At 42.6% G+C, this 21408-nt stretch overlaps 1 protein-coding gene across 10 annotated transcripts in view; it reads left to right on the top strand.

Moving 5' to 3' along the window:
• Positions 1–21408, top strand: part of ptk2aa (protein tyrosine kinase 2aa) — a 159927-nt gene that overhangs the window by 40226 nt on the left and 98293 nt on the right. For 4 of the 10 annotated variants that reach the window (XM_064979907.1, XM_064979910.1, XM_064979908.1 and 1 more), the window contains exon 1: positions 19196–19345. In XM_064979907.1, the coding sequence (XP_064835979.1) occupies positions 19222–19345 (124 nt within the window). In that variant the 5' untranslated portion in view covers positions 19196–19221. Of the gene's footprint in view, positions 1–7256; positions 7284–16235; positions 16255–19193; positions 19346–21408 lie in introns of those variants that run through there. The other 6 variants (XM_064979913.1, XM_064979914.1, XM_064979912.1 and 3 more) reach the window with 4 other exon arrangements.

Below are 21408 nucleotides of genomic sequence, written 5' to 3' on the forward strand. Positions count from 1 at the left end.
TTTATTATTCCTTACGCCTCTTGACAAAATGTGTGGGACACCGTTTGCAAAGGCCTCCTTGTGCCCTCTTCACACAACTTGTAGTCTTAAGAACGTTTCTAAATTGAAGAAAATACATGTCCACATTGTATTAACTTTATGGCATAGAGTAGATTTTGGGTAGTGATATTCCATCATGGCATGTCTACTGGATGCGTCGTCTGCGGTGCACTCATGCATGACAGTGACCTTTGCTTCATGCCTTGCTTTTATATGGCGTGTGTGTCAGTGTCTGGCTACACAAGTTGTTTATCTTTTCATGTATGCCTGCTTTGGTACGTATGACAGCTTCTGCAGAAGAGCTGAGGCTGCTTATTGGAGTGTAACCACATGAGTGTGCCTGCCTGTGAGCGCTTCTCTGAGTGTGTATGTACATGTGTTTGCATTTGTTTGTGTGCGTGTGATTGTGTGTAACTAGTAACTGCTAGTTACACTCTAGCAGGTGTTGGAGGTGCTGGAGGCAGACCCCTGACCTTTATTGCATCCACAGACCGCTGTGCTGACCCCTTTACACACCCCAATAACACCCCCTGTCCTGAGGGGTCACACACACACACTTTCTCTCCGGTCAGCCAGGGGATTAACCATTAACTAGTGCTCTGCAGTATCTCCTGGAGACTCATAGCCAGCAGCTGGATGGGAAGGTTGAGTTAGTAACATGTAAAGAAGTGTCAGTCGGTTGTAATGGTCACCTTGGAATGCGACCACTCACAGCTCTTTGTGCAACAGTGGCATCTAATTCACATTCCTTGTTGGATTTTTGACCCATTTCTTTTCATGCCATATATCGCCCACATATTTTGTCTTTTCACATTTCTCTTTATCCTTTCCTTCTCCTCTTGTATACTAATTAATGTGTATATAATCTATATCTATATATGTATTTAATTTCCAAATGCGCCCTGTATAATACAATTTAAAATACACTATATAAATGTTAAACTACTTTTCAAAAGTTTGGGGTCACTTAGAAATGTCCTTGTTTTTGAAAGAAAAGCACATTTTTTGTCCATTTAAAATAACATAAAATTGATCAGAAATACAGTGTAGACATTGTTAATGTTGTAAATGACTATTAAAGCTGGAAACGGCTGATTTTTAATGGAATATCTACATAGGCATTCAGAGGCCCATTATCAGCAAGCATCAGTCCTGTGTTCCAATAGCACGTTGTGTTAGCTAATCCAAGTTTATCATTTTAAAAGGCTAATTAGATCATTAGAAAACCCTTTTGCAATTATGTTAGCACAGCTGAAAACTGTTGTCCTGATTAAAGAAGCAATAAAACTGGCCTTCTTTAGACTAGTTGAGTATCTGAAGCATCAGCATTTGTGGGTTTGATTACAGGCTCAAAATGTCCAGAAACAAAGAACTTTCTTCTGAAACTCATCAGTCTATTCTTGTTCTGAGAAATTAATGCTATTCCATGTGAGAAATTGCCAAGAAACTGACGATATTATACAACGCTGTTTACTACTCCCTTCACAGAACAGCACAAACTGGCGGAAACCAGAATAGAAAGAGTGGGAGGTCCCGGTGCACGCGCACACACACACACACACACACACACACACACACACACACACACACATACACACATACACACATACACACATACATACATACATACATACATACATACAGTGCCTTGCGAAAGTATTCGGCCCCCTTGAACTTTGCGGTCTGATACTCCTTCCATTTCAATATTATCGCTTGCACCGTGCTCCTTGGGATGTTTAAAGCTTGGGAAATCTTTTTGTATCCAAATCCGGCTTTAAACTTCTTCACAACAGTATCTCGGACCTGCCTGGTGTGTTCCTTGTTCTTCATGATGCTCTCTGCGCTTTTAACGGACCTCTGAGACTATCACAGTGCAGGTGCATTTATACGGAGACTTGATTACACACAGGTGGATTGTATTTATCATCATTAGTCATTTAGGTCAACATTGGATCATTCAGAGATCCTCACTGAACTTCTGGAGAGTTTTGCTGCACTGAAAGTAAAGGGTCTGAATAATTTTGCACGCCCAATTTTTCAGTTTTTGATTTGTTAAAAAAGTTTGAAATATCCAATAAATGTCGTTCCACTTCATGATTGTGTCCCACTTGTTGTTGATTCTTCACAAAAAAATAGTTTTATATCTTTATGTTTGAAGCCTGAAATGTGGCAAAAGGTCGCAAAGTTCAAGGGGGCCGAATACTTTCGCAAGGCACTGTACGTACATACGTGTGTGTGTGTGTGTGTGTGTGTATATGTGTGTGTGTGTGTGTGTTTTATATTGTATTATACAGGGTGCATTTGGGAAAGAGATCTAGGTCTCAATATGTCTTCCCTGACAAAATAAAGGTTAAATTAAAAAAAAAAATGTACACACACTTAGCTTCGGCCTATGCTGCCATTCAAATAACAATCCTTTATTTTGGGGATTTCTTGTGCATTGTTCATTATAAGGAGTGAAGCTGATGTGTACAGTTGGGTTATCTTTCCTGTTAGCCTATAGCCTAGCCTAGTGTATTGAATCTACTCTGTTGGTCCTTCTCTCATAGTAGCCTGTGCTAACTCAAGGTGAGCGTTTCCCTAGCGTAATGTAGTTATATGCTATTGGAGGTCCAGCTGACCTTGTTTTGGCTACGTCGTCTTGCTTTGTCAGCACTTGGCAGTCTTCAGATGCCCTGCTGCATATATGGAAACAGAACTTCCTCCCGCCTTGCACTGCAGGTGAAACACACACACACACACGCACACAGGCATCATTCTTTTTACTCTTTATTTTTTTTATTTCACTTTTATTTAACCAGGTAGGCTAGTTGAGAACAAGTTCTCATTTACAACTGCGACCTGACCAAGATAAAGCAAAGCAGTGCGACACAAACAATAACAGAGTTTCACATGGCATAAACAAACACACAGTCAATAACACAATAGAAAAAAATATATATACAGTGGGGCAAAAAAGTATTGTCAGCCACCAATTGTGCAAGTTCTCCCATTTAAAAAGATGAGAGGCCTGTAATGTTCATCATATGTACACTTCAACTATGACAGACAAAATGAGAGAAAAAAATCCAGAAAATCACATTGTAGGATTTTTAATGAATTTATTTGCAAATTATGGTTGAAAATAAGTATTTGGTCAGTATTTAGCAATTAAACACTGGAGTGAATGATGTGCAGAAGATGAATGTGCAAGTAGAGATACTGGGGTGCAAAGGAGAGAAAATAAATACAGTATGGGGATGAGGTAGTTGGATGGGCCATTTATAGATGGGCTATGTTCAGGTGCAGTGATCTATAAGCTGCTCTGACAGCTGGTGCTTAAAGTTAGTGAGGGAGATATGGGTCTCCAGCTTCAGTGATTTTTGCAATTTGTTCCAGTCATTGGCAGCAGAGAACTGGAAGGAAAGGCGGCCAAAGGAGGAATTGGCTTTGGGGGAGACCAGTGAAATATACCTGCTGTAGTGCGTGCTACGGGTGGGTGTTGCTATGGTGACCAGGGAGCTGAGATAAGGCGGGGCTTTACCTAGCAAAGACTTATAGATGACCTGGAGCAAGTGGGTTTGGTGACGAATATGAAGCGAGGACCAGCCAAAGAGATCATACAGGTCACAGTGGTGGGTAGTATATGGGGCTTTGGTGACAAAACGGTATGGCACTGTGATAGATTTCATCCAATGTGCTGAGTAGCGTGTTGGTGGCTATAGGGTTCAAAAGTGTTCCTGATTCCTCTCAGTAGAATCTGTCTTCCCACGGGTAACTCTAGAAAGATGTTCCTCGTCTCTACATTTCAGATTAATCCTCTCAGTAAAATGTTTGTCCTCTCTCTCGGCTTAATTTGGGTTTCTACTGAACAAAACCTCTTAACATCCAGGGGTTTCTCTTCACTTACAGTAGAATCAGCAACGTTTCCCATTCCTCTTTCCCCTCTCTCTCGGTTTATCTCTTGAAAGCATTAATTGTAATCCTAATCCTGATTGGGCAGGTAAAAGTAGATTAGTTAATCAAGTCAATAATCAGGTGGAAGGAGAGACATGAGGAAGGAAGGAGAGTGCAGACAGCTTGGAGCCAGGAGAATTATAACCTCCTCACTAGGTAATTATGCGTCTCACTTTCACAATGTATTCTTTGTGGTAGACCGGGATTTTGCGTTTGCTTCATACTCAGCGATTTGGATTTGCCAGTTTAGCACCATTCCCATTGGATTAGATTAGGTTCCAATAATATGTGGGCCCATTTCCTGTTATGTCTCTTGGTCAATCACATATGTTGTTGTAAGAGGGTGTTTTGAGGGTCACAGCTTTCCTTTAACATGCTGCAAGAGACAGACTCTCTTCAGAAACAATGGTCTCCTCAGTAGGGCCAGGATGATACTAGTATCGCAATATTTTTTTCCATGGCTAAAATGAAAACAAGAAGCAGATCTCACTATTTGGTCCTTTTAAAAAACCTGCTATATGTAAAATAGTGTTCTATAGCTTGGAAAATATATACGTGAATCTGGATGACAACATAATGATGTTTATTTCCAACATTAGAGCTGTTTTCCTAAAGATGTTAAATCCGTTTTGTGTTTTCTTTCCTTGCCACGATACTAACAAGTATCGCAAAACTGGTATTGTCCCAGCCCTACTCCTCAGTTCAGCTTGAAGCCCCAAACAATTCAAAATGCTTAAAACAGCCATTGAAAAGCTTGATAACAGACCTGTGGATGGCTGGATGGCTATTCTGAGAGAAGTCAGCGGTCTAGTCTCGCCGTGTTCCAAAAGGCACCCTATTGTTCCAAAAGGCACCCTATTCCCTATGTAGAGCCTGGGTTCTGGTCAAAAGTAGTACACTATATAAGGGATAGGGTGGCATTTTGGACAAACCCCAGTCTGTCATTATTACACAGGACAGCAGCAGGCCTAGCCTGTGTAACTGGCTGAATGATTGATCTTATGGGTTATGAATGCTTGTTGGTAATGGCTCTTTATATGGGCTGGACATGAAAGCAGATATTGACCTTCACATGTACTTCAGCTTGTGTGAGTGACATTCCTGGTTCACATGATGTCAGGCAATGCTCGCTGGTTTATTGATGCCCCAATCTGTGGTGTGTACATCTCTGGGTTGGTGTGTGTGTGTGTGTGTGTGTGCATGCGTCGCTAGGCGTCGCTAAGTTCATGCGTCGCTAAGTTCAGAGGTTGATATGTAAAGAGAGCCCCATTTAGGCCATTTCAATCAGGGATTATGAGTAATTTAAAAATGGATTTGAAAGCCAGGCAGTAAGATAACTTGAGGACAAGCATATTTGACAGTAGTGATTGTTGTGTTTGTCCTACCTGACACCCCCACACTCATTCAGTCTGTCTGTCTGTTTTAGACACTGCTCTTTGCCTCTCTGTCAACACTGAGCTGCCAGCAGCTTTCAAATTCACCGGTGAGAAGAGTGCCTTGCTTTCTAAAATGCTTCAAAGAGAAAGCCTTGTTTTGAGAAAGCCTTGTTATCTCATCTCCCTTTTCCCCTGCGCTAAGATAAATGTAAGCATTAGGCACTCCCAGGCCATATATTTCCCTCCCTGAATGTGTGTGTCCTGGGGACAGATTGAGGAGCAGGTGTTTGGGCCCTCTGCCAGACAGAGGGGCTTTGTGGGGTCAGGCACCAGGCAGGGGACAGAGCAGACCGAGGCCGTCCACCACAGCCCCATACGGTCCTCCATACGTTACACTGACCACAGTGAAGAGACCTCGACCTTGACACTGACATGGGCCACGCGGGTCAGGCTGGTTCTTAGCGAGTGTTATCATTCGTGCAGTGAGGTGTGATCAGTCCTATTAAAGCTAGCCTGGCTACTAGCATCACTAGCCTCTACTGCTGACCTATCTAGTTGGTGATCCAGTGACAAAGAGAGAGGACCATATGCATTGAGGTGATGCTAGTTTATTAAAGAGACACTGGGCTAATGGACTAATCTTTTAAGCCCTGGATGAACAGTCAATCCAGAGGTCTCAAGCTGCCTTTCACATGGTGATTTGATCAACTGGCGCTTGGATATATTGATTATTAAAGGACTTAGGTTTTCTTTACCAACCCTATACTCATTACTCAGGAAGGACAGACTCTTTAGAGACATCATGGTCTGTCTGTCCAGGAGCATATGGTTCATTCTGGGCCTCAAGCTCTTTCTCAGAAATCTAATTATTACAACTATAGACACCCCTGTAAGTAATATATGCTTGGTTGATCTGGTTATAGGCTGAGAGACCTACACCACCTACACATCTCAGGTCAATGTAATAATGTTCAAGTGATGGATCATGGGACCGATGTTGATATGAAACCAACTGCAAAATAGTATTATTTGGGATGCGTGTCATTGTTGATCATTGTTCTGTAGCCTCTTGATTGTTGAGTTGGATGGCTGGTGTCCATCTGTGGTCTACGGGTTTACTCTCATCCAAATGGCACCCTATTCCCTCCATAGTACATTACTTTTGGCCTATAGGGCACTACATAGAGAATAGGGTGCCAAGACAGTGTGCTCAAATACACAGCCAGGGTAGAATGAGAGGCATTGAGAAGGCAACAGTCTCTCTTAAAAAAAAAAACATAATTCTGTTGCCACTTGACATTTCACCACTTCAGTTGACCTTAGCCTACATACCCACCTGCAGTTTGTCTGGTTCCATTCCACACACATCCACACACACAAAGCGCATGCCAATTTTATGACTCATCCTTCTCATTGTACTCTTGCTGTACTCTCCTGACAATTGATTAACCCTGTTCTGAAACCTGAGAGACTAAAACCACGTCTTTCCGTCCTGTCTGTCTGTCTATGGCCACTCTGAAACCCAACGCCGGAGAACTTCCTTCAGATTGTTACCCTGCCATCCGGTTCACTTTGAACTATGACACTGACAGATTATGGAGTCATCATAGGAGTCCCCTTCTGTGCCAGCCCTGGCCCCTATGGGCCCCTATGTGTCAAAGGTAGTGCCCTATTTGGGCATATGGTGCCATTTGGGAGCCACAGAGCTTTATCTCCCAGACAGCTAGGGGGCGCTCTATGACCAGGGACCGTGTTGGGTTGGAGCCGCCAGGCTGCCCTCTAGGATTATCATTGACCCACTAAACCACATGCTGCTTCGACTCCACTGAACCTAATGTGCTGAACTGACAGATCAACAACCGATCAAACCAACTGACCTCCCTGTTGTCTCTCTTTCTCTTGCAGATATTTCAAGAATTTCCTACTACACAGGTGAGTGGCCTTCAGAACTACAAGTGATCTCATACTGTATGCTGTGAACTACAATAGATCTTATACGCTGTGAAAGTTTCTCAATATCTTCTGGTCAGATAAACCTTGGTAGGCAGGTTTGATTTATAGTGGTGCACTTCTGAAGAATAGACTGCTCCTACTAGATTAGTCTGTCATCTACATTAAATGCACCAATATCGACTCATATGAAGGACGCATCCACTTATTCCCAAGAGGATCTAGGCTACTATTCTTAGAGTGACCAATCAGAAACACATCTTTTGAGCAATGGGTAAAATAATGTTAACAAATGGTCCAAACCTGTGTCTATCATAATCCGTTCACAAGTTCTTGTAGTTTTTAGCCTTGTAGGAAAAAATCTGGGGGAAAGCATTGCGTCAGCAAAGCTGGATGCTGTGTGAGAATTAAGGCTGATTTACAGGGTTAGTGTTGAACTCGTCATCTTTCTTCTTGAATCCGGAGAATATAAAACAATATAGAGGTAAGATGGATATAGTTTAAGGCATTTCATTTTAGTATTTTAATAATTTAGTGTACGCTTTTCATATTAATGCGAAATTCGTAAGATTTCTTACAAAAACAAGTATCTCTGTGAAATGTCAGCGGTGCACAGAGCATACCGTAAGCTTTTTATTTTCAAAGTCTTTTATATTTAATTCAGCATGCGTCATGATAAATGAGCTTTTTGGGATCCACCGAAACAGCTTTGCAGACTACCACCACAACATGTGAACTCTGTCAACACAGCTTGGTGTTTATTATCGGATGTATTAGGTTACAAAATCCAACTTTTTGGATATAATGTTAATGATACGTTAGAAGGACCCCACTGAACGATTTAGAACATGAAGTATCATGTGTCTTGGTCAAATGTATTTTTATAACATAAGGAAGTTACATTTCATCACCCAAGCATGTTTTCACTCACTCTTCCATCCTCGAAGTGAAGTCATATTAGTCCCCTCCACCGAGAGTGTCTGTGTTCAGAGTGTAAAGATATATTTCCTCAAGATTATTTAGGAAGGGGATATTAGCTGAGCTGAAGGGGAGAGCGAGCGAAGGTGTGTGTGCGTCCTGTGGATGATGAAGGTCACTAGGAAGCCTGTTTGTCCATCTCACTCCTTAATGAGACTACACACACACTAAAATGTCATTTGGGTTTCATCATTCTACTGCTGTAAAGTCTCTGGCACTTGAATTCCATGTACCTAAACTAGAGGTCGACCGATTATGATTTTTCAACACTGATACCGATTATTGGAGGACCAAAAAAGCTGATACCGATTAATCGGCCAATTTTTGTATTTATTTATTTGTAATAATGACAATTACAACAATACTGAATTAACACTTATTTTAACTTCATATAATACATCAATAAAATCAATTTAGCCTCAAGTAAATAATGAAACATGTTCAATTTGGTTTAAATAATGCAAAAATAAAGTGTTGGAGAAGAAAGTAAAAGTGCAATATGTGCTATGTAAGAAAGCTGACGTTTCAGTTCCTTGCTCAGAACATGAGAACATATGAAAGCTGGTGGTTCCTTTTAACATGAGTCTTCAATATTCCCAGGTAAGAAGTTTTAGGTTGTAGTTATTATAGGAATTATAGGACTATTTCCCTCTATACCATTTGTATTTCATCAACCTTTGCCTATTGGATGTTTTTATAGGCACTTTAGTTTTGCCAGTGTAACAGTATAGCTTCCGTCCCTCTCCTCGCTCCTCCCTGGGCTCGAACCAGCAACACAACGACAACAGCCACCATCGAAGCAGCATTACCCATGCAGAGCAAGAGGAACAACCACTAGAAGGCTCAGAGCGAGTGACGTTTGAAACTCTATTAGCGCGTGCTAACTAGCTAGCCATTTCACTTCAGTTACACGCTTGAAGTAATAAACAGTGCAATGCTTGACGCACAACAAAGAGCTGCTGGCAAAACGCACAAAAATGCTGTTTGAATGAATGTTTACACGCCTGCTTCTGCCTACCACCGCTCAGTCAGATACTTAGATACTTGTATGCTTAGTCAGATTATATGCAACGCAGGACACGCTAGATAATATCTAGTAATATCATCAACCATGTGTAGTTAACTAGTGATTATGATTGATTGTTTTTTATAAGATAAGTTTAATGCTAGCTAGTAACTTACCTTGGCTTACTGCATTTGCGTAACAGGCAGTCTCCTTGTGGAGTGCAACGAGAGAGAGGCAGGTTGTTATTGTGTTGGACTAGTTAACTGTAAGGTTGCAAGATTGAAAATCTGTCATTCTGCCCCTGAACGAGGCAGTTAACCCACCGTTCCTAGGCCGTCATTGAAAATAAGAATGTGTTCTTAACTGACTTGCCTCGGTAAATAAAGATTACTTATATAAGTATTCAGACTCTTTACTCAGTACTTTCCTGAAGCACTTTTGGCAGTGATTACATCCTCGAGTTTGGCCGGTTGGCCAGCTCTAGGAAGAGTCTTGGTGGTTCCAAACTTCTTCCATTTAAGAATGATGGAGGCCACTGTGTTCTTGGGGACCTTCAATGCTGCAGACATATTTTGGCACCCTTCACCAGATCTGTGCTGCGACACAATCCTGTCTGAGCTCTACGGACAATTCCTTCGACCTCATGACTTGTTTTTTTATATTTTATTTATTTTATTGTTTTATTTCACCTTTATTTAACCAGGTAGGCCAGTTGAGAACAAGTTTTCATTTACAACTGCGATCTGGCCAAGATAAAGCAAAGCAGTGCGACACAAACAACACAGAGTTATTCATGGGATAAACAAACATACAGTCAATAACACAATTGAAAAATCTATATACAGTGTGTGCAAATTTAGTAAGATTAGGGAGGTAAAGGCAATAAATAGGCCATAGTGGCAAAATAATTACAATTTAGCAATTAAACACTGGAATGATAGATGTGCAGAAGATGAATGTGCAAGTAGAGATACTGGGGTGCAAAGGAGCAAAAAAATAAATAACAATATGGGGATGAGGTAGTTGGGTGGGCTATTTACAGATGGGCTGTGTACAGGTGCATTAATCGGTAAGCTGCTCTGACAGTTGATGCTTAAAGTTAGTGAGGGCGATATAAGACTGCAGCTTCAGTGGTTTTTTTGCAATTCATTCCAGTCATTGGCAGCAGAGAACTGGAAGGAAAGGCGGCCAAAGGAGGAGTTGTCTTTGGCGATGACCAGTGAAATATACCTGCTGGAGCTTGTGCTATGGGTGGGTGCTGCTATGTTGACCAGTGAGCTGAGATAAGTTGGGGCCTTACCTAGCAAAGACTTATAGATGACCTGAGGCCAGGTCACGCATGCACAATGTCAGACACACACACGCACACACGCACAAACACACACAGTTGTTGTCCATTTTGTGTCCCCTGACCTCCTAAACCCCCTACAGTAATATTGGAGAATGATGAAGTGACCCAGCTCCATAAAAGACATGATAACGGAGAGAAACCTCACAGAATAGAGGAAATAAATATTCCTCTTTAGTTTGGCTATGCAAACACCTGGGCTACATTCAGTAGGGCACATCATATCAAAACATTTTGCAACATTTGACCAAAATGAGCGTTTATCAGACATGTTAAGGTAGCACCTGTCAATTAAAAAATAATAATAATCACCAACTGATAGCTATAGAGCTGAGTTTGCATTGGACTGTTATTCCTCTCAATGAGCTGCAGCATCTGGAAGCCATTTTGGCATATTGATATTTAGAATGGCAGATTTTAGGGGATTGATCAAAGTGAAGTTAGTTTGTTCATTCACAACCCCCCAGACTGTGTCTTCTGTCTGTCTAGCTAGCACCTCATCTTCTTTGACAACCACAGAAACTCTGAGGATAAAACAGCTTCCAAACGCGGCACTCTCTTTCTGAGTGTGTCCCAAATTACACCCTTTTCCCTATAGTGCGCTACTTTTGACCAGAGCTCTATGGGAGTAGTGAAAAGTGTGCCATTTGGTACGTACCCTTTGTCTCTCCACATCCCAGGCCTTCCGGTGGTTGGGCTAAATAAGGTGGTCACTGCACGTTGTATATGTTAATTGCTCCAGCCCTCTTTAGCAAAGCAGATACATAGCAATCATCACCAGAGAATACTGATTAGGAGTTCAAATGATGTAGTGGCATTGTTATGTAAATGACTCATTAAATTAAAGGCAAGTAATCATTGATAATCCCTGTTTCTCTGTTTCATCTGGGTTGGGTTACATGGGTCGAGTTCTGCGGTGTTAGGAGGTTTGGGAGTTAGCTTAAACCTATCACTGTTCAAATGTTAAAACCGCTATGTAGGCTTATGATACCTATCATTCACCCACGTAGGTTAATAAAACCTATAATACACGTTTGTAGGTTTATAATGGTCCTAGAATCTAGATCATGTTTAATTCCAGTTGTGCAAAGCCATACAGAATGCTCTGAGTCCCCCTGGATAAACCAGAGATGACAAGGTCATGGTTTAAAATGGCATCCATTCTTAGATCAATATTCACACATTCACACATTCTATTGACGTTCCATCTGGATCGATTGCACTTAGCTAGCTACAGTAGATTGTGTAATCCAGTGGTGTGTGTGTGTGTGACACACACAAACCTCCATGACTATGTACTGTATGGTTAGTGGAGCCATGTGACACTGTTACCCAGGTAAAGTATGTTGGATAAGGTGTGATGTTGAAAGCCCCACGAGAGAGGGAGTGATGAGTAGTACAACATCCAACCCCCTGACCTTCAACAGTGGCTGGCTCCACAACACCCCAACAAACACACACAGTCCATTAGGTGACAACTGACTATGTGGTGGCAGAGATGAAAGCGATAATGGTGAAAAGGATTATTGTGAAAACCTTAACGGCGACAGAAGGGTAAGATGTACAGGCTGTTCTAGAGCCTACCTGAGCAGCTGTGGGATGGCTGATCTGGGATCTTTCCTGGGTTCAGACTGTGTGTGTTTGTGTGCACTAAACTCCTATCACTGTCAGTAGGGATATTCAATGTTTGTCTTCAATCATCTTTTCAATGAAGAACGTTGCATACCAGATACACCTGCTTATTTGTGTGTGTGTATTCCGTATTTGCAGGATGTTATGATTGACAGTCCCCCCCTTCCCCAGTTATACAAGTAATTTGTGATTCTAATCCACATAATTTAAATTGACGAGGTAACCATTTAACTATGGCCTTAGACTCCTATAGTATGTATTTAACCATGGTCTTAGAGACTCTTACAGTATGTATTTAACCATGGTCTTAGAGACTCCTACAGTATGTATTTAACCATGGTCTTAGATACTCCTACAGTATGTATTTAACTATGGCCTTAGAGACTCCTACAGTATGTATTTAACCATGGTCTTAGATACTCCTACAGTATGTATTTAACCATGGTCTTAGAGACTCCTACAGTATGTATTTAACCATGGTCTTACAGACCCATACAGTATGTATTTAACCATGGTCTTAGAGACTCCTACAGTATGTATTTAACCATGGTCTTAGAGACTCCTACAGTATGTATTTAACCATGGTCTTAGAGACTCCTACAGTATGTATTTAACCATGGCCTTAGAGACTCCTACAGTATGTATTTAACCATGGTCTTAGAGACTCCTACAGTATGTATTTAACCATGGTCTTAAAGACTCCTACAGTATGTATTTAACCATGGTCTTAGAGACCCATACAGTATGTATTTAACCATGGCCTTAGAGACTCCTACAGTATGTATTTAACCATGGTCTTAGAGACTCCTACAGTATGTATTTAACCATGGTCTTAGAGACTCCTACAGTATGTATTTAACCATGGTCTTACAGACCCATACAGTATGTATTTAACCATGGTCTTAGATACTCCTACAGTATGTATTTAACTATGGTCTTAGACACTCCTACAGTATGTATTTAACCATGGTCTTAGAGACCCATACAGTATGTATTTAACCATGGTCTTAGAGACTCCTACAGTATGTATTTAACCATGGCCTTAGAGACCCCTACAGTATGTATTTAACCATGGTCTTAGAGACTCCTACAGTATGTATTTAACCATGGTCTTAGAGACTCCTACAGTATGTATTTAACCATGGCCTTAGAGACTCCTACAGTATGTATTTAACCATAGTCTTAGAGACTCCTACAGTATGTATTTAACCATGGTCTTAGAGACTCCTACAGTATGTATTTAACCATGGTCTTAGAGACTCCTACAGTATGTATTTAACCATGGTCTTACAGACCCATACAGTATGTATTTAACCATGGTCTTACAGACCCATACAGTATGTATTTAACCATGGTCTTAGAGACTCCTACAGTATGTATTTAACCATGGTCTTAGGGACTCCTACAGTATGTATTTAACCATGGTCTTACAGACCCATACAGTATGTATTTAACCATGGTCTTACAGACCCATACAGTATGTATTTAACCATGGTCTTAGAGACTCCTACAGTATGTATTTAACCATGGTCTTACAGACCCATACAGTATGTATTTAACCATGGTCTTAGAGACTCCTACAGTATGTATTTAACCATGGCCTTAGAGACTCCTACAGTATGTATTTAACCATGGTCTTACAGACCCATACAGTATGTATTTAACCATGGTCTTAGATACTCCTACAGTATGTATTTAACCATGGTCTTACATACCTATACAGTATGTATTTAACCATGGTCTTACATACCCATACAGTATGTATTTAACCATGGTCTTAGAGACTCCTACAGTATGTCTTCCTTTGTCTTCTCTATTAGAACCCAGGCCTGCAGACAGACCATTCAGCTGATGATTGCATGCACCACTGAACCATACGGCTGTGTGTGTTTCTGTGTGTTTTTGTGTTTCTATGTGTGTTTCTGTGTGGGCCTACTCTCAGCCACAGCTCCCAGCCGTGTAAGGTTTGGTGTCTGTATGGTTTGGTAACACGTGTCCCAGCCTGGTGTCTGTATGGTTTGGTAACACGTGCCCCAGCCTGGTGTCTGTATGGTTTGGTAACACGTGCCCCGGCTTGGGCTCCTGCTATTGAAATATGGACAAGGGAGCGGGGAGGAGGGGTGGGTAAGAGGCTTTTGTTTGGGAACAGTGGGCCGGATGTGATGTGAGCTGAATAGCTGGGAAGAGCACCTCTCCCTCTCCATGGGGTTCAGTCATAGCCCCTTTGTCTGTCTGCCCCGGCTGTTTCTGGGGCTCTCTGTCCCTCTGATCCAATATGTTCAAAATAGCACATTGTTTCCTATATAGTGCTCTACTTTCCACCAGGAACCATAGGGAAGAGGGTGCCATTTGGGATGCAGACCCAGTCCACATGAATACCCATAGATGGAGCAGCCAGGCAGGGCTACTCTCTTCTGCTCCTCTTCTCCTCTCTCCTTCTCTGTTCTCCACCCCCTCTTGTTTCATTGGCAGTCTGCTCAGTAAGCAGACAATGATTAAATTAACTGGCAGCATAAATCTCTGCCTTCAAACTTAAACTCACCCACAGGGGCCAGTCTGTGATGCCACATACAGTGTCTTCAGAAAGTATTCATACCCCTTAAAGCCTGAATTCAAAATGGATTCAATGTTTTTCTCACCCAACCACACATACAATACCCCATAATGCCAAAGTGAAAACATGTTTTTGGAAATGTATTGAAAATTAATTGTGGAAATATCTCATTTACATACATACACGAACATTCAAAAGTTTGTGGTCATTTAGAAATGTCCTTGTTTTTGAAAGAAAAGCACATTTTCTTTTGTCCATTTAAATAATATCAAATTGATCAGAAATACAGTGTAGACATTGTTAATGTTGTAAATGACTATTGTAGCTGGAAACGGCAGATACATTTTTAATGGAATATCTACATAGGCGTGTAGAGGCCCATTATCAGCAACCACTCCTGTGTTCCAATGGCACGTTGTGTTAGCTAATCCAAGTTTATAATTTTAAAAGGCTAATTTATCATTAGAAAATCCTTTTGCAATTATGTTAGCACAGCTGAAAACTGTTTTCCTGATTAAAGAAGCAATAAACTGGCCTTCTTTAGACAGGTTGAGTATCTGGAGCATCAGCATTTGTGGGTTCAATTACAGGCTCAAAATGGCCAGAAACAAAGAACTTTCTTCTGAAACTCGTCAGTCTATTCTTGTTCTGAGATTTGAAGGCTATTCCAAGCGAGAAATTGCCAAGAAACGATCTCGTACAACGCAGTGTACTAGCGCAAACTGGCTCTAACCAGAATAGAAAGGAGAGTGGGAGGCCCCGGTACAGAACTGAGCAAGAGGACAAGTACATTAAAATGTCTAGTTTGAGAAACAGATGCCTCACAAGTCCTCAACTGGCATCATGGCTAGCAGGAAGGTTACTGGCTTTTTCTGTGGCTTAACCAACTAGTTCGTAATTTAACAATTTTATTCATATTTACAGATGGCATACAAGTTTGTAAAGTTCACATGTTCCAGAAGGAATTTCTGCCAATACGGCATTTTTATTAAAAAAATAATTCTGTTCAAAAGGCTCTCCTGTGAAGTAGTGACGTGTGACATACTCCTAGTTTCCTGAAATGAGTCATATATATAAGGTCCCACAGGGTGCTTTGCTGGTGACACTGGGAGGGATATATTTAGAATTCAAGGCACACTTAACCAGCATGGGGTACCACAGCATTCTGCAGCAATACGCCATCCCATCTGGTTTGCGCTTATTGGGACTATCATTTGTTTTTCAATAGGACAATGACCCAACACACCTCCAGACTGTGTAAGGCTATTTGACCAAGAATAAAGTGATTGAGTGCTTGCATCAGATGACCTGACCTCCACAATCACCTAACCTCAACCCAATTGAGATTGCAGTCCAACTCATCCCAAACAGAGTGAATGAAAAGCAGCTCAGCATATGTGGGAACTCCTTCAAGACTGTTAGAAAATCATTCCAGGTAAAGCTGGTTGAGAGAATGCCAAGAGTGTGCAAAGCTGTCATCAAGGCAAAGAACTGTGTTCTTCTCCAAAGAATAATAATATGATTCTTAACTTGTCATGTCAGTAAAAACATAGCAATGATTCGAAGGAAGGTGGTTTAAGTTTTGTCTATGGATAATATTATAGCCTTATAGGCAGCAAATGTGTCCAAAATAGCACCCTATTCCCTATGTAGTGCACTACTTTCAACCAGGGCCCATCGGGTGCCACTTGAGACTGAAGCTGTGTTCTCATGTAAAGCATTTGAGACGAAGACTCCGTGTCCTAGACATCCCCTCTGGGCCATCTCACTGTAATTAACTACATTGAGGTTTGAGAAAATGAAATCATTATGGTATTTCCTCTGTGCAGATTGCCAGGGGTCTCAGATCATCACAAAGGTTAGCCCTTAATGCTATCATTGACTGCCAGGGATTCTTTCTTCCAATGGATGCTTATTGCTGCTTCTCTTCTCTTTTTTTCTCTCTCTATTTCTGTATAGACAGGAGTAATTATATCATTTGGTGAATGCATTTCCATTTACTTCCCTATTGGACCTACCGCTCAGCCATTTCTCTCCTGTTCTATTGGTTATCATATTAATTTATTTCATTGTCCAGAAGCCAAAGACACAATCCTAGTTATATTAGCAGGCCATCCTAGTTTAGATTCCCCGAGTTTAGAGATTTTCACCTCTGTCACGCATGTAACCGCTATCAGGTGCGCTGTTCAGAATGGTGTTTTCCTAAGTGCTCTGTTTAGAATGGTGTTTTCCTAAGTGCTCTGTTTAGAATGGTGTTTTCCTAAGTGCGCTGTTTAGAATGGTGTTTTCCTAAGTGCGCTGTTTAGAATGGTGTTTTCCTAAGTGCTCTGTTTAGAATGGTGTTTTCCTAAGTGCTCTGTTTAGAATGGTGTTTTCCTAAGTGCTCTGTTTAGAATGGTGTTTTCCTAAGTGCTCTGTTTAGAATGGTGTTTTCCTAAGTGCTCTGTTTAGAATGGTGTTTTCCTAAGTGCTCTGTTTAGAATGGTGTTTTCCTAAGTGCTCTGTTTAGAATGGTGTTTTCCTAAGTGCTCTGTTTAGAATGGTGTTTTCCTAAGTGCTCTGTTTAGAATGGTGTTTTCCTAAGTGCTCTGTTTAGAATGGTGTTTTCCTAAGTGCTCTGTTTAGAATGGTGTTTTCCTAAGTGCGCTGTTTAGAATGGTGTTTTCGTAAGTGCGCTGTTTAGAATGGTGTTTTCGTAAGTGCTCTGTTTTGAATGGTGTTTTCATAAGTGCGCTGTTTAGAATGGAGTTTTCCTGCAAATTGCATTTTGGCAAATGTTTGAAAATGAAATGTTGTTGTCTGCTTCATTACATTAGTTGCATGTTCTGAATGCATTACCATAATCTACATGTGGTTTCTGTGGGTGGACACCCTAATTAATGGGTTATGGTTAATGCATATGGGTCCTGTAAATTTCTCAAATGGCTGGTAACTAAAATCTGCCCAGTCATGTTGTCCTGCGTCACATTTTCCTAACGGAAACCCCGACACACACAACCTCCTCTAGTAGTGAATGCTGTGGGGGTAGAGTGGAGCGGACCCAGGGTCAGTGTTGATTTGCAGCCTGCCTGGCCAGAGGGGGTTGGGGCTCGGTAAACAGCAGAGGGCTGGAGGACTGAATAGAACCTAGGCTCAGATTAGCATATTAATGAGGCCTATACTAACCCCCTGGCCCCCCCTCTATTCACTTCAATTTAAAGGCTTTATTGGCATGGGAAACATATGTTTACATTGCCAAAGCAAGTGAAGGATTCTCTCTCTCTCTCTCTCTCTCTCTCTCTCTCTCTCTCTCTCTCTCTCTCTCTCTCTCTCCACCCACTTCTCTGACTGAGGGAGCGGAGTACACAGGCTGCTTCTGTCTTTTCTGGTTCTTCCTCTCATTCAACCTGAAACAATTGCTTTCTCCGTCTCTCCATATCCTTCTCTCCATTCTTGCTGTCACTCTGCCTCTCACTCTCCTCCCATTCTTACATACTCTCTCTCTCTCCTCATTATCACACTCTTTCTGTCACTCTCACTGTCACTCTCTGCACACACCCTGTCATACACTCTTCCTCAAGTGAGTTTAGCACACTGGTCTCCTGCCTCAGAATGAGTACAAAATGAAGCGAGCGGTGTGGAGTTACTTGTGTTCTTTTGGACTACTGCTCTCCTGTTCTCCTCTCCTGCGAGGCGGCGGGAGTTGGTTGCGGGGCACCTGGGCTAGGATTAGTATTCTGGGGGAAGGCTCTCAGCCGGAGGCTTAGCAACGCTAACCAACCAGCCGGACGGACGGACGGACAGCCAGCCAGCTAGTCAGAACTACTGTGGATTTCTCCACCGGGACAGAAGTAGCAGAACAAATGAGCTGTATATTCACAGTGCAGGGGCTAAAAACCTCAACACAGTGTTGATCCACCTTATTCTTCCTGCCCCTTCCTGCACTTGGCTGGGACTCCCTCTCTTACTCTGGATGTCTTGGATGTGTTTCTCTCTCGGAGCCCCTTCCCCCTCCTGTCCCAGACCCTAGTGCTGTCTCTGGACCAGGGGTTGACTGGTGGAATAGACTGGGGGAGTGGGCAGAGTGGACTGGGGCTGTGTGGATCTGACTTGGCCCTAGGTGTGGGGATTAGGACCATTGTGGGCCGGCGTAGACGGGGAGGTTGGTGTTACTTGGTAAGGAGGTAAAGGGTTAGTGTGGTGTAGGGGGAGGTTGGTGTTACTTGGTAAGGAGGTAAAGGGTTAGTGTGGTGTAGGGGGGTTGGTGTTACTTGGTAAGGAGGTAAAGGGTTTGTGTGGTGTAGGGGGAGGTTACTTGGTGAGGAGGTAAAGGGTTAGTGTGGTGTAGGGGGAGGTGGGTGTTACTTGGTAAGGAGGTAAAGGGTTAGTGGGGTGTAGGGGGAAGGTGGAAGCCCTGGCCTACATGCGGTTCTGTGAGAACTCTGGGTGTTGGCCGGCCTTGGGACCCGAGACAGAGAGAGCAGGGGGACCAACCAACATGGAAACCAGTCCCGGCTGCAGCCTCTTCCCCATGTGCTGGGCTGCAGGTACTACTACTAACTACTAACTCTGAACTTCCACTACTTCTTTTTCTTCTCCTGCTCCCAACTTATTATTCTCCTCCTCCTCCCACCTCGTTATTCTTCTCCTCCTCCCAACTTATTCTTCTTCTCCTCATCCCACCTTATTATTCTCCTCCTCCCACCTTGTTATTCTTCTCCTCCTCCCAACTTATTCTTCTCCTCCTCCTCCCACCTTATTATTCTCCTCCTCCCACCTTATTCTTCTTCCTCTCCTCCCACCTTATTTTTTCCCTCCTCCTCCCACCTTGTTCTTCTCCTCCTCCTTCCACCCTGTTCTTCTTTTCCTCCTCCCACCTTATTCTTCTTCTCCTCCTCCCACCTTATTCTTCTCCTCCTCCCACCTAATTCTTCTCCTCCCACCTTGTTCTTCTTCTCCTCCTCCCACCTTATTCTTCTTCCTCTCCTCCCACCTTATTTTTTCCCTCCTCCTCCCACCTTGTTCTTCTCCTCCTCCTTCCACCCTGTTCTCCTTCTCCTCCTCCCACCTTATTCTTCTCCTCCTCCTTCCACCTTGTTCTTTTTTCCCCCTCCCACCTTATTCTCTCCTCCCACCTTAATCTTCTTCTTCTCCCACCTTATTCTCCTCCTCCTCCCACCTTATTCTTCCTCTCCTCCCACCTTATTCTTCTTCTCCTCCCACCTTATTCTTCTTCTTCTCCTCCCACCTTATTCTTCTTCTTCTCCTCCCACCTTATTCTTCTTCTTCTCCTCCCACCTTATTCTTCTTCTTCTCCTCCCACCTTATTCTTCTTCTTCTCCTCCCACCTTATTCTTCTTCTTCTCCTCCCACCTTATTCTTCTTCTTCTCCTCCCACCTTATTCTTCTTCTTCTCCTCCCACCTTATTCTTCTTCTTCTCCTCCCACCTTATTCTTCTTCTTCTCCTCCCACCTTGTTCTTCTTGTCCTCCCACCTTGTTCTTCTTCTTCTCCCAACTCGTTCTTCTTCTTCTCCTCCCACCTCGTTCTTCTTCTCCTCCTCCAACTTTATTCTTCTTCTCCCCCTCCCACTTTATTCTTCTTCTCCCCCTCCCACTTTATTCTTCTTCTCCTCCTCCTCCCACCTTATTCTCCTCCTCCTCTTACCTTATCCTTCTTCTTCTCCTCCCACCTTATTCTTCTTCTTCTCCTCCCACCTTATTCTTCTTCCTCTCCTCCCATCTTATTCTTCTTCTCCTCCTCCCACCCTATTCTTCTTCTCCTCCTCCCACCTTGTTCTTCTTCTCCTCCCACCCTATTCTTCTTCTCCTCCTCCCACCTCGTTCTTCTTCTCCTCCTCCCACTTTATTCTTCTTCTCCCCCTCCCACTTTATTCTTCTTCTCCCCCTCCCACTTTATTCTTCTTCTCCTCCTCCTCCGACTTTATTCTTCTTCTCCTCCTCCTCCCACCTTATCCTTCTTCTTCTCCTCCCACCTTATTCTTCTTCTTCTCCTCCCACCTTATTCTTCTTCTCCTCCTCCCACCCTATTCTTCTTCTCCTCCTCCCACCTTGTTCTTCTTCTCCTCCCACCCTATTCTTCTTCTTCTCCTCCCACCTTATTCTTCTTCTCCTTCTTCCATATCCTCACCATCTACCTGTGTTAGGTTGATCAGAAGAGTGTTTAGCTAGTCGTGGCTGTTGTTATAGTTTAATCCTGACCGACTGACTGACTGTGTTGTGTAGCCTGCCTGTTGTGATGCCATAAAGGATTGTGTTAATCATTAACATTCCCAACTACAGAGTGACAGATTTCATACCGATTACATCTTTATAGTTTTGATGCCCCCCCCCCCCCCTGTTTTGCTTGAACGGTTGTCGTTTATCTTTCTGTGCAATGCAGCAAGCTCTGCTATTTTAAAGGGCACAACGCCTCCCAGAGAAGTGGCATTTCTCCACATAACAAGTAGTAACCTTTAGAAACCTGTCTGTGACAGATGATGGGGACGTTACCATGATACTGCAGTAGGGGAGCTGCAAGCTTTGTTTTCCCTGTGGAATGGATGGTGTGTGTGTGTGTGTGTGTGTGTGTACGCACATATTTGTCTTAG

The sequence above is a fragment of the Oncorhynchus masou genome, chromosome 12 (genome assembly GCF_036934945.1).
Source record: "Oncorhynchus masou masou isolate Uvic2021 chromosome 12, UVic_Omas_1.1, whole genome shotgun sequence".
Lineage (NCBI taxonomy): Eukaryota > Metazoa > Chordata > Actinopteri > Salmoniformes > Salmonidae > Oncorhynchus > Oncorhynchus masou.